Raw genomic sequence first — 12794 nt, forward strand, 5'->3', positions numbered from 1 at the left:
GGCATGTAGTGATAGGACGAGGGGTAACAGTTCTAAACTGAAAGAGGGTAGATTTAGATTAGATCTTAGGAAGAAATTCTTTACTGTGAGGGTGGTGAGACACTGGAACAGGTTGCCCAGAGAAGCTGTGGATGCCCACTGCCTGGCAGTGTTTAAGGCCAGGTTGGTTGGGGCTTTGAGCAACCTGGTACAGTGGAAAGGTGTCCCCGCCTGTGGCAGGCGTTTTGGAACTAGATGATCTTTAAGGTGCCTTCCAACCCAAACCATTCTATGATTCTGTGATTCTGTTGATTTGTTTCATGTGGTTGAGGTCACACAAACCCATGTGAGCAGCGTGAATGCCAGCTGAAGGGCCTACCTGTAGAGGAAGCACTTCAAAAGACTTGGGTTAGTGTGAATTCTTGACTTGGTTTAACAGCTGACCTGTACAGCAGCTTTTCCTTCAGCCAAGGTACTCAACTCCATCCAGATGCCAGTTTTCATGAACATTATTAGGACAGCGAACATAGAGGCAGACACCTACACACACGGATATGTGAACCCAGTAGCTTAACTTTCACAGGAAACAAGGCAAAAACTTGTTTTTCTGAGAAAACTCACTCTGGATAGTTTAATTAATTTAAAAAATGTAATTACTGAAACCACTTTTTGTACATAAAATAATGGGGAAGTGGCTTTCTTCCATGTGTAAATGGTTCTTAAACTAGGAAAAAATTTCACATGCCACTTTCCAATGCTCTGTCCTGTCCAGGCATGACCTATTCAATATTTTCATGAACAACCTGGGTAACAAAATGGCTGTGATGGAATAAAAAGAAGAAAAAACAAATACATTTGACAAACTGAGCAGCCCTGATCAAAATTACCGAAATTTAGCAAAGGGAAAAACCGCGCTTAATACGGAGATACCAAATGTATAGATATATTTGGGTAGTAAATGTCTAGAATAGGGATCTAGGATTAAAAATAAAATTCAGAAGCTGTTGAGAAAAAAAAAAGAAAAAAAATCACATTCAGAGAGGAGCAAGACTGGAGGTACCTTTTGAGGTGATGAGGCTGGTGTTACAGACACATGAGAACTGCTATTTTGGACTCCACACTTTACAAATAATGTTGAGAAACTAGAAGAACTACAGAGGAGAAAAAACAGAGGAGAAAAATGACTGAAAGGGAACATAGAAAATGTGAATTTTTCATGAGGAAAAGGTAGTTATAATTTATAATATATAAAGGAGCTCCTTTCTCTTCATAGCAATCTTTTTTTTTTTTGCATGTCCACAGGGAAAAGGACAATAAAAAAAAAAGGCTTAATTTTCAGTTTCAGGTCATGAAATATGGAAACAGGATTTGGCACAATCAGCTTTATTGAAGGTTTTTACGAGTAAGTTAGATGCACACCTTTTAGAAGCAGTGTAAGTCAATGTTGTCCAAGTTGATGACCTGATGCACCACAAATAAAAATCTTTATAAAGTTAAAAGCTACCAGACTGGTAGAGCCAGAAAGGTAGACCTGTGAGTTCATATGAAGAAAATGCCAATGGCTCTTCAACAGTCCCACCAATTCACGGTCAACAAACAGCTGAGCTGTAGGGCACCCCAAAGCATAATCAGCCTTAGCATCTGACTGGAGAGTCCTACCACGTTACCATTGTCAGGCATCTGACATAGGCTTGGCGTGAAACCGGCCAGTGAGCCAGGCTGCCTTTGACTGCCCCAGGACCAAAGGTCTGGGTACACGGGACTCTTTGTGAAGCAGCTTCGGCTAAGTAAGGCCTTGAAGTTTCTTCCAACTCACCAAGCCCGTGTAAACTCTAAGGAGAAAGTCCGAAACAGCAGGTGTGAACTTAGGCTTCCTTCCTGGCTCATTGCTTCCAGTTCGATGAGGAAACAGAAAGGAAAAAAATGCTTTTTCAACTCAAGTCTGGTAAGTGATGAAAATAAACTTGCACAGAATGGCTCGTTACTGTTTATGCTCAAAGGCTTCTCTAGCTCAGAGCTGGCTTAGCAGCCTTAGACCAAACCTTTTTCCCCTGGATCCTCTCAGCCAGAACCACCACAAGCGCTTCAGCCAGCAGCGCTGGGCTTTTGCCGCACCCGACCCCGGAGCAAACCAGAGCTCGGCAGCGCCCAGCAAAGCCCCGGCTGCCGCCATTCTCCTTTCCCTGCCTCTCCCCGCCAGGGAACCTTCTCCCCCGCCCCGCCGAGCCGCTCGGGGGTCCCCGCGGGGGAGACGCCCCCGCACCCGCCGCCACGCCACCCCTCCGGCGAGACCCCGGCCTCCCGGGACGGGAGCACCTTGCCACTTATTCCTCCCCCCAAAGCGAAGGACAAACAGCGGCCCCAGGCCCCAGCACCCGTTAGAGCGGGCGAGAGACGGGGATCTGGCCGCCCAACACCCCTCCCGGGCACCGACGGCCCCATCCGCTCCGCGTACCACCTCCCCTCAGCCCCACCGAGGCGGCGGGGGCGGGGCCGGCGGCGGCGCCCCGCCCCCAGCGCGCCAGCGGCTCCCGCAGCACTTCCGGGTCGGGGTCGGGGCGGAGCGAGGAGGTGGGTGTGTGACGTTGCCGGAGGGGTCCGGGGCCGCTCGGCGCCTGTTATTGTTCTCGCCGCCGCATCTGCCTTCCCCGGCGCCTCGGGGAGCGGCGGGAGGGCAGCAGCGACCGAGCGAGCCGCAGGGGCGGAGGTAGGCGGGAGCGAGCGAGCGGTGCCCGCGGAGGCGCCCGGCGGGAGCGGGCCGCCGCCCGGTGGCCGTTAACCCTTTGCACCTCTCCGCAGCGCGAGCCCTGACAGCGGGGGCGCGGGGAGAGCGCGCGCGTCACGAAGGAGCGAGCGAGAGCGGGGACCGGGCGGCCATGGCCTACGCATATCTCTTCAAATATATCATTATCGGGGACACAGGTAAGCGGCGGGGAGGCGAGGCGAGGCCGCCCCGGGAGCGCGGGGCGGGCGGAGCGGAGAGCAGGGCCCAGCTCCCCGCTCCCATTTCCGCAGTGCTGGCGTCGTCGACGTGGTGCCTCTGCGCGAAGAGGCGGCTCCCCCCGCCTCTGCGCTGGGCTCCGCCCGGGGCCTTGGCGTGCCTCTCCGAGGCAGCTCCGCGCCCGGCGACTTTGGGCCCCGCACCAGGCCTGGAAGCCCGGCAGCCGCCTCCGAGCCTGGCTGACAGGCCGCGGGGCAGGTCGGGCTGTGTCACGCCCCTGGCTGCGGCATCTGAGAGGGGGAGGGGGGAGGAGGAAGGCGCTGTCACTGCAAAACTTGTATCTGGGTAGCGCCCTTTATTTGCATCCCCACAGCAGGGAGGCCTGAGGGGTGCCATGTGCCACCCGGCAGTTTGGTGGTGAGGCCAAGACTCCTACTGTGAGGTATCCAGCTCAGGCCACAAGGATGCCCTTTCCAGCCGCGGCTGGAGGTGCTGTCGCAAATAATAATAATGTGTTGAAGCATACTGTCAAAGGACAATGAAAAGCCCTGGCTCTTTCCTTCTAATTTACAGGGACTATTATTTTTTTTTGACTACTGCTTTCCTAGGTGCTTCAGGTTGCTTCTGTGGTCTCTTCCTTTCCTCACCCATTTGCTTGCCACTTTTAAAAAACTTGCTCTATTCTGTTTGTCATTGGCTGCTATGGAACAAATAATAATGCTTACAAATGCTGCAGGCATAACCATATGCTGATAGGAATTGCTGTTTGAAGCCCCTTTGCCAATGTATTCTATGCTTCCTCAGCATAGTGTGGATATAAGTAGCATACCTTCATCAAACTGTTGTCAGGACAAGGTAACTAACATAGTTAACTATTGTGCCTGTGTATTGTGCATCTTTCTTGTTTTCCTCATACCTGAATAAAAGCCGTCTTTAATAAGTTTGATGACACAGCTGTCATTTTATGTGCTATTCTAAGGATACCTGCGTAATTGTACTTCATACCTATGAACCAAATTATCTGTTGCTAGAGTATAATTGTACACTACAGTTGCGTTACATGTGAGGTTGTTAAATACACTGGATGCAACTATTGTGTGATTTTTTTTTTTTTTTTTTTTAAAAAAACCTACATTTAAACTCTGGAAGCTTTGTTTAGACTACTGTAGTAGCAGCTGTAGTACAAATGAATCTTAAGAAGTATATCACAGCTATAATGACCGTGTTGGAAGCATTAGGCTGTAGATGATAAGCAAAAATTCAGATTTTTCTTGAGTATTTACGTGAGTGACAGTCCATTAAACCAGAGGACAGGAGATACCTGAGCAGATTCAGGGGAAGTAAGAAGAGGTTTTTCTGCCTAGGGTGATGCAAAATGGTGGTGCAGAATTCAGAATGATAGTGCTTCAGAACAGGTGGCCAATTCTGGTGCATCTCTAAAAACTGTAATCGTTAAAGTGGTAGAAACGGCGGCAAACAGTTGGTTTGGTACATTGATCATACGCTGATTAAATTTTTACAATGAAAATATCCTCAGTGTAATGGTCTGTGCTGCACTTTTGCATTTCAGTTGCTTAAAATATGAAATACAGAATGGATGTGTGTCACTTCTGAAGCTGTTTCAGCTGCTTAAAAGCCGAATATGGGAAGAGTGAGAGAAGGGAAACAGAGAGGAAAACAGCTCACAAGTTTGGTTTTTGGTTTTTGTTTTTCTTTAATTCCTGTGGCTTTTATTCAAAGTTGCTACAGGAAGCTAATTAAAACTACTGCAACGATCATTCTTGAAGTGAATTAAATATGCCAATAGTGGTACGTTGGTTTTGCTTTTATTTAGATCTCCTATGAGCCTTTTAATTATTCTAATATAGCTAGTACTGAAGAGCCAATTTCTTGTGCCTAGTTGTTTGTTGCCAAAATGACTGTGATGGTTTAGGTGTTACTACTGTTCCTCAGATGAAGGCAGTTGAACTCACAGCTCTGCAGATGGAAATTCAGAGTGGATCAGGACTGTCCTCTTCAGTTCTATTGGTGATCTGCCATAGCGTTCCAACCAGTGAAGATACACCAGTGGCCTTGAAGGCCATGTAATTTTCAGAGCAATCAAGAAATTTATCTCTGGGGCTTGATTTTAGGGTCTTTGGAAATGGATCAGCTGCCTGGTGACTCAGCAATTAGTTGTAAACAAACTGTAGGAGAAAAGTAAGACAGCATCAGCTGAAGACAGATGTTAACATTTAGCTCATCTTCCTTTTCAGCACTACAAAACAAAGTGAGTTATGCGAGCCATAAACAAACCAGCGAAAAAACCCTGCAGTTATACAAGACACCTGCATGTATTTTCTCTGAATTGTTATTCCACATGCTTTCATCTACTTAAACACAGGAATTTAGTATGATCTCAGTCTCTTAAAGTGATAGCCACAGAAACTGACTGTGCAAGACTGCTTTTTGCTCAACAGCTCTTGTCCCTTTGCATTGCTTGCTTCATTGGTCATTGACATTCAGTAACTTTTTCTTTTGCTGGTACTTCAGGTGTGGTAGCTTTATGAACATGGGATTGATTCTATGATGGTTGCTACATTTTTTATATATTAAAAAAATACGGTTTTTCTATTTAGGCAGAACTGTTTCAAGATCTGGTTAGTTTTCTGTTGTGGGAGAGACCTGAAACGGCATGGCTGTGTTTCAGGTACTCAAACAACATTGTCATAAATCTGTATGGTTTTGACATTGTATCAATGGGACAGTAGCTGTGGAATTTCATGGAGTTGTTATCTTTAAGAGAAAAATACAAGTATTATGGAATACTGACTGCTGTGAGAGTTAACCAGGAAAAATCTTTTGATCTGGATATTTCCAAAACATTATAGGAGTTTGCAAATGCATTTAGAAGCATATGTGGTGCATTCTGCTTAGGGCTCTGAGGCCTTTGCCTTGGTGGTTGATAGTGTCTGTTTTATTTTGAGTGCTGGTAGGAGCTGGTGTGTTCATCCACTCTTCCCTACACATCTGCTTTTGGCCACCAGTTGAGATGGACTTTGATCTAAGCCAGAGTGAACACTCTTAGCACACAAGTATTGCCTGGCTTTGCAGTTGGTGACTGAAAGTCTGTCATTTTTTTTACTTAAAGGTTTTTCTGTATGATGGTGAAGTCTTCTTTTCTGCTTAAATGTTTTCATTAGCAGCAGTGTACCACATGGGAATAAACTGGGAATGATACATGAGATTTCTGTGAAGATTAGAGCTGGTCTTTTTTTCCCAGAATATTTAATATGCATTAAACAGGATTTTCTTATATTAGAGTATGTTTACTAGATTCCACCAGAGAATGGTACTGAACTTTAGTATGCCTGAAATACCAGTTTTGCAACAGTCAGATTTCTTGCCATCAACATAACTTGTCAGTTGTATCCCATCTAAACATCTCTAATGATCAGTGTTGCTGCATCTTCCATGACCAGGTCTGTCTTCAGCTTTTCTTAAATGTGTAAGTTCAGCAACCCTCAGAGCTTCTTGCGTAATGAACTTTCACTTGCCTTTCAATTTCTGCAGATAGTTGCTGGTTATAAACCAACAATATCTCAAAGTTACTCTTATTAGGGGAAGATGATGAAAGAAAATATAATTGCTTAGTGATCTAATTCTCCTTACTCTCTAGAGTAAAGTAAGCTGTCTAGTCAACAATTTCACTTGTCTAGGAGATTCTCAAATGTTGAAAGTAAACAATTGAATTGGCTTTATTTTTGAAGCCTCCTTGTGAAATGTTTCTAGTGTCAGTGCACTTTGTTCTGGAACAGCAGCTGTTAGTAGCTCGCAATGTGCAGGACCAGAGCCTCTTGTCTTTATTGTGTAACAATACTTCTTAACTAAACAGGTTTTCATCCTACTAGAGCTGGTGTTAACACCCCATGATAGTTTGAGAACTTGTTCATACTGAAAACCGGAGTACTGATCTGTACTACTTATATCTTGCTTTGCGGCCCTTTTGATGATACTTTCATCCCTAAAGAGCAGATATTAGGTGTTGTATAAGTACATCTTCTTAGCCTCTTGGAAGTTAACTAGAAATAACAAACTGTAAGTAGATGCCCATACGTAGGGTTTCATGAGACTATTACTGTGTGCCCCTATACTAATACTAACCTTTAACCCTTCCCCCCCCCCCCAAAAAAAACCCAAAAAAAACCCCACCCCTACACACCTTGACTAAAACCATTTTATTATGAATGGCCGGCTGTTTTCTATGTCTTTTGTGATCATCCAGGTCACAAAGAGGTTTTCTACAGACTCACATAGTTTAATCTTGTTCGGAAAGAATTTTTATTTATTTTTAAAACCTGCAGAGTTAGCAGTTTTTAGTATGGGTAGTGCCATACTAAATGAAATGTGATAAAGCTGAACAGGTCCTTTCAGTTCATAGGTCTGGACTAATTTTTATGTAGAAAGGAAAACTACATCATTGGCTTTAGTTGTGCTGTTGTAAATAATTTACAGCAATGCGTATTTAAGTAGTGAAGCCGAATCATCTTTAAAAGAGTTAAAAAGCCATTTTTATGACATTACTTTTCCCAAACTTATGTAGCCATCGTGAAGGATTTTAAATGTTATTTTTCTTCCCTTCTTGTCCATGCTGTAATTGGTATATGAAGTCCCTTTGCTCTATAACTCGCAGTTTGGAATTCTGTAGTTGGTCCTTCCTATTAATTTAAATAAAATGTTCCCATTTGATGACAGTTGTGGCTAACAGATAACTGGCTGAAAAGAGGTTAAGAAAAATCTTTGCTTTAGGTTAATGTCTCATGTTTAGGCCTGCGATAGGTTTATATTGCACTTTGAGTTGCATAAAGATGCTGTGGTTGGAAAGGAAGGAGAGAGGGAATGAGCTGCAGCCTGTGATTAAAAATGGGCTTATGAAACGTCTGGAAGCTGTGCAGACTACTAGAAAGAACTAGAAGTAGCTCATAAGCCAGGTTAGAAGTATGCATCGTGTGATGTTTGTAGTATTTAATTATCTGTTTTAAATCTGACTTGGTTTTAAAATCTATGGTGTTTGAGACTGGCTCACCTGTATCATCACCTGTGCTGTGGTTCCAGAGCTGCTTTTTTAATTGCCATGAGTGCAGCCTGCTACTGAAAAGAACAACCCTTCCCTTTTGCTATGTATTTTGTAGCCCTAGTCTCATGCACATACTAGTGTTTTGGGTGACTGTAGTTTTATGCTGGATCTGTTTCATGGTTCAGCTCACTGCATAACCTTATGAGTGGGAAGGGAGATGTTAGCTTTACCACTTAGCTGTTCCGGCTTGCCGAGCAGTGAAATGAACACGGGTTGATACGAGGAAGGGAGGTGTTAGAGCATGGCTGAGCCAAGGTGGACAACAGCAAAGCTCTGGCAGCTCTTTGCCTAGGGAAATTGACTGCAGAGCAGGACCCAGATAAAGAGGAAGCTGTTAAGGGAGGCAGAGGAATTTGGAGAGCCAACTCAGGCTGATAGTTTGGAATTCAGAGCCGGAAGGTAAAACTATTGTAGCTCAAGTTCACTTCCCATCACTGTTTGGGTACTAAGAAGTGATTAAGGTATCCTAGAACAGGCACTTGCGAATAAGCATGCTGCTCCCCTCTGAGCACATAAACCATTGTTTTAATTTGTTCCTAAGCACGAACTTACGTTTACTGTGTTTGTTGGTGAAGTGTATCTGAGCTCTGCTCGTTTCTTGTTCTAAGATATGAAGATTTTTTCTCTGGGGGTGGTTTATCTGAAGCTATATTAAAGTAATTGTGGCAGTAAAATGGAGAATGAGTTAATAAATAACTGAATCTGTCCCTTTTGTGTTCTACAGCTGACTATCATAAGACACTCAACTAGTTTTCCCAGAGTGTCTGCCTCATTTCAGGTATAAGATTTACAGTGCTAAGTGAATGAGATAGGTGGGAAACAGTTTGGTCTTAGAGTTAACCGATGTACTTACTTCAAACTGCCTTGATGCCCTGATGTTTGCAGCATCTGTTTATGTCACAGGGTGGTAAACTGCTCGGGAGTTTCATATACAGCTCCTGTTCCTGATACAGGTTCCTGGCTGTGTCGATGATAGCGCAGTCTGCTCAGGCTCTGGAAGCAAATGGCCACAAGCTGGTCTCGTAAGAACTTTCCTGTTGCAAACTTGCAATGTCTTAAAACTATAAACTGAAAACAAAATATTCAATATAGGCAATAAAATATTTATAAGTACTATCTAAAATGGATTATTACCTAAACTTAACAGGCACTACAGCTTCGTTTGCAACTTTTTGAACCTCTTTATGTGTCAACAACAGTACAAAACTTAGGGACTTCCAGATGTTTTTTGCTGGAAGGTCTTGAAGTAGCAGGAATGGCACTAAACAGAAACTAGTTTTCTTCTGTTTGTGTGCGAACCCATCAGCCTGCAGTCTGCTCCTAAAAGGCCTGCTACATAGGAGTAACTAGGGGTGCAGGCATCTTGTGCCAGTTTGAGACAGTGCTTGCATCAAAGGGGCTGTCATCTTCACTGTGCTTATGCTACTGTTTGTATGTTCTCCTGAAGCAACAAGCGGTCACCAGCCTTATAAGAAGAAGAAATAACATCTTGCCACTTAAGAACTAGTGCTTGGACACCTAATCAGCTGTCGCTCTGTTGATCAGATTGCGAAATATTTTTCTAATGTTTGTAAGATTTGTGCAGGATTATTGGATAGTTTTGAGGTTCTGGTTTATCCAATGGTACTGAAATCACTTTGTAAGGTTAATGGCAAAAGCTATTCTCCGTTCTATTTTGGGTGTGATTTATAAGTTGTTTTTTGTAAGTGGGACGGTGATTATGTTTTGCAGCAGAGCAGCTGTATTTCACTGGTGGTATAAAAGTTATCTCTACATGTAAACAGTGTTCTGTGAGTTGAAGAATTATTAATATTTTAAGGTTCCTTAGAGATTTGTGTTCTCTGTTCCTACAGCTCCAGCATTCCGCCTGTCCCTTTCCCTGTTTCTTTCCTACCTCAAGCATTCTCCCCCATTCCTCATCCATATCTCTTATGTCCAGTAATTTTGTTGGACAAAATCTATACTTGCTGCCAAGCTGTTTGTGTTCTGACAGCTTGCTATGGTAAGCCAGAGAGCTACAGAAAAGAGATCTGTTAAGGCCAATGCTGCAAACTTTGGCTTGGGCTGTAGTTCTGTGCCACTCTAAGCTGTTGATCTGCTGGCTGCTGCATTTCTGTTCCCTCATTTGAACCAACTCTCATGCTTGTCTGACCCTGCATTAAGCCATTTCTGTTTGCTTTGTCACTCTTCTTGTCAGGTTAGTGTGCTAACCCAGCAGACAACTGAAATGGCTTAGTCGGATGAGTTCTGAAGCAATATGGAAAAAGGGGCACGAACATGCTGTAGGGAAGAGAGTAGGGACAGCAGCACAAACAACTGGCTGAGGCTGCTGGAATTGCTGCATTGCTTGGGATATTAATCTCAGTGTCATCAATTTGTCACAACTCATTTTGTAACAAAACTAAATTCAAGTCTCCTATTTCTGTTAGATTAGATTGAAACTGGCCACTGGTCTTAACTTTTAAGACCAAAATGATGGGTGGGCAGTGATTATGATTGTATAGGCTTTGTTCCCTTATGAAACCATACTAGAACACTTTGCTGAATTTAGTAGTAGAAAGATCAATGTCACTATATGCAAGCTTCTGGTATGCATCTCTTGTGTCTTACAGTATGGTTCTTTTCCTTATCCCTTTGCTATCTTTCTCTACCAGATATGTTGCTTCTGATCAGCTGTTGCTGACCTCTAGCATGTGGCTAAAAGAGCCTTATCTTGCTGGACAGATAAAGCAAAGTACAGCGGGAACTTGGGTGCTACAGTATTGTATGTTACGTGATATAGTTCACAGTTTAAATGTATGTAAACCAAATTTATGATTATCAAGTTTTAAACAGCTGAAAATAGGGAATTTGACTGAGTAGAATGGGAAGAATGACCCCTCCAAGTAAAAGAACAAGGAAAAAAAAAAGCATAAAAAGTATTATGTTTACAAACCTAGGTAGTTTTGAATACTCCTGTTGACTGCATTAACTTTTGCTTTTCTGTGCTTTCACGAACAGAAGAAATTGCCCTTTTGCTGGCCAGTGTCCATGTAATGTGAAGTAGTTAACTCATTTGAGTCCGAAATCAGGATATCTGAGGGGGACAATGCTTGTGTTAGATGTCTGTCTGTAAAGTGAACTCAGCTGTTGCCAGTTCTGCTTGACTATTTTTTGGCCTATTGGGAACCAGTGGGCAGTAGCCCATAGTGGTTGTAAGCAGACATATATGTACTGCTGTTACCTCAGCTGATAAATTAGGAGATAGGTGGGAGTGAGGTGCTATTGAGAATCTAATTAGCTTGAAAGAAAGCTGAGAGTACAGAAGGGGAAACAGATGTAGGGTTGTGAGGAGAAGCAAGACCTGTAGTTACTGTGGAGAGAGGATGTGAAATGGTGCTTTGAATGTCTGTTAGGAAACTTTTCCTGCTTAATTTTAAAGGCAGTACTACTTTTTCGAAAGAAGAATAAATTTTTGTTCAATTTTTGAAAATAACTGCTTTGACTTTAATATGTTTCTGGAACTTTGAAACCTGCTATGTTATGAAAAGTTGCATACACTTCAAAGTAGGTGAAAACTAGTATCTCAAGTTTTAGTAATGAATTTTAAACAATATATACCATTCACTTAAATTAATTTCTGTTGGTTCTTAACAGATTTTTTTAATTTGCTTAAAATGTCTTAAACTTTTTTTTTTTTTAGGTGTTGGGAAATCATGTTTATTGTTGCAATTTACAGACAAGCGATTTCAGCCAGTCCACGATCTCACTATCGGTAGGTCTCTTTTGTCCCCCACAATGCTAATAGTTAAGCAGCTGGGGTACCTCAGCATGCATTTATGAGTTTCTTGTGCTGCAGTAATGTAGGATTTGTGCTGTATTATGGTAGCACTGAATCTTCAGGTGATTAATGTTTGTTAGCTGATAAAGCCAAGTGGAGGCCTCTTTTCTTATTGGGAAGGTACAATCTGAAACAAAAAAAAAATTCATAGCTATAGGATCTCAACTGTCTCTTCAGAAAAGCTGAAAACTGGGCATGGAAGCAGAATTGGCCAAGCTTGAAATGCATTGATGGTGATGCAAATGGCAAATTTTTCAAGAGGGAGCAGAATATTAGTCTAGCCACAGAACCCTGAAGACAAGTTACAGATAAACTAAAGCGAATTTAACCTTAAAGGTGAATAAACAAATTTACAATTTGTGAAGACTAACTTGTAGATAGTACAGATTGAAGTGTGAAGGTATTCGCTGTTTGAAAGGAACAGAGGTTTTCCTTCCTGACTCCTCACCTGAATGTGGACCACTTGTGTTAGGTATGATTTGATATTGATACTAGGGGAAATGAATACATGTTGACAAAATGCATTGCCTCTGGCCTAACTACAGTAAAGGATACTAACTTTTCTCTATCTTTCCACACAAAATATGAGGAATAGCACGATAATAAATTCTTCTGTGGGCAAGCTTAGTCTTCAGATCAGTTTCACTGTTAAGCATAACAGATGCTAGCATCTGATAAGGTTGCAGAACCTTTGAACTTATTCTTGATGTTATTTCAAGGAACCTATCGGCTCTAGTCATGCTGAGCCTTGCACAAAATGTGTCCCTAGTCTCTATTTTTAGTTTGTGCCCTGGAATAGGTAGGCTTCCTGTGTTTGGGAGTACTGAAATACATGCTTGAAATATAAACAAATATTCTTCATGAAACAGAATGTTTCAGGTGGTTTGGTTACAGCTTCCCTTTCTCTCTTGACAGTCCTCCCACACCTTGTGTGTGGC

The 12794-nt window shown here is 42.7% G+C and overlaps 1 protein-coding gene across 2 annotated transcripts in view; it reads left to right on the forward strand.

Moving 5' to 3' along the window:
- Window positions 1-2505: 2505 nt before the first annotated feature.
- Window positions 2506-12794, forward strand: part of RAB2A (RAB2A, member RAS oncogene family) — a 42784-nt gene continuing 32495 nt past the window's right edge. The window contains exons 1-3 of one of the 2 annotated variants that reach the window (XM_068397007.1): window positions 2506-2550; window positions 2779-2901; window positions 11719-11790. In XM_068397007.1, coding sequence (XP_068253108.1) covers window positions 2856-2901; window positions 11719-11790 — 118 coding nt within the window. In that variant the 5' untranslated portion in view covers window positions 2506-2550; window positions 2779-2855. The other variant, XM_068397006.1, reaches the window with a different exon arrangement.

This window comes from Nyctibius grandis, chromosome 3 (assembly GCF_013368605.1).
Source record: "Nyctibius grandis isolate bNycGra1 chromosome 3, bNycGra1.pri, whole genome shotgun sequence".
NCBI lineage: Eukaryota > Metazoa > Chordata > Aves > Nyctibiiformes > Nyctibiidae > Nyctibius > Nyctibius grandis.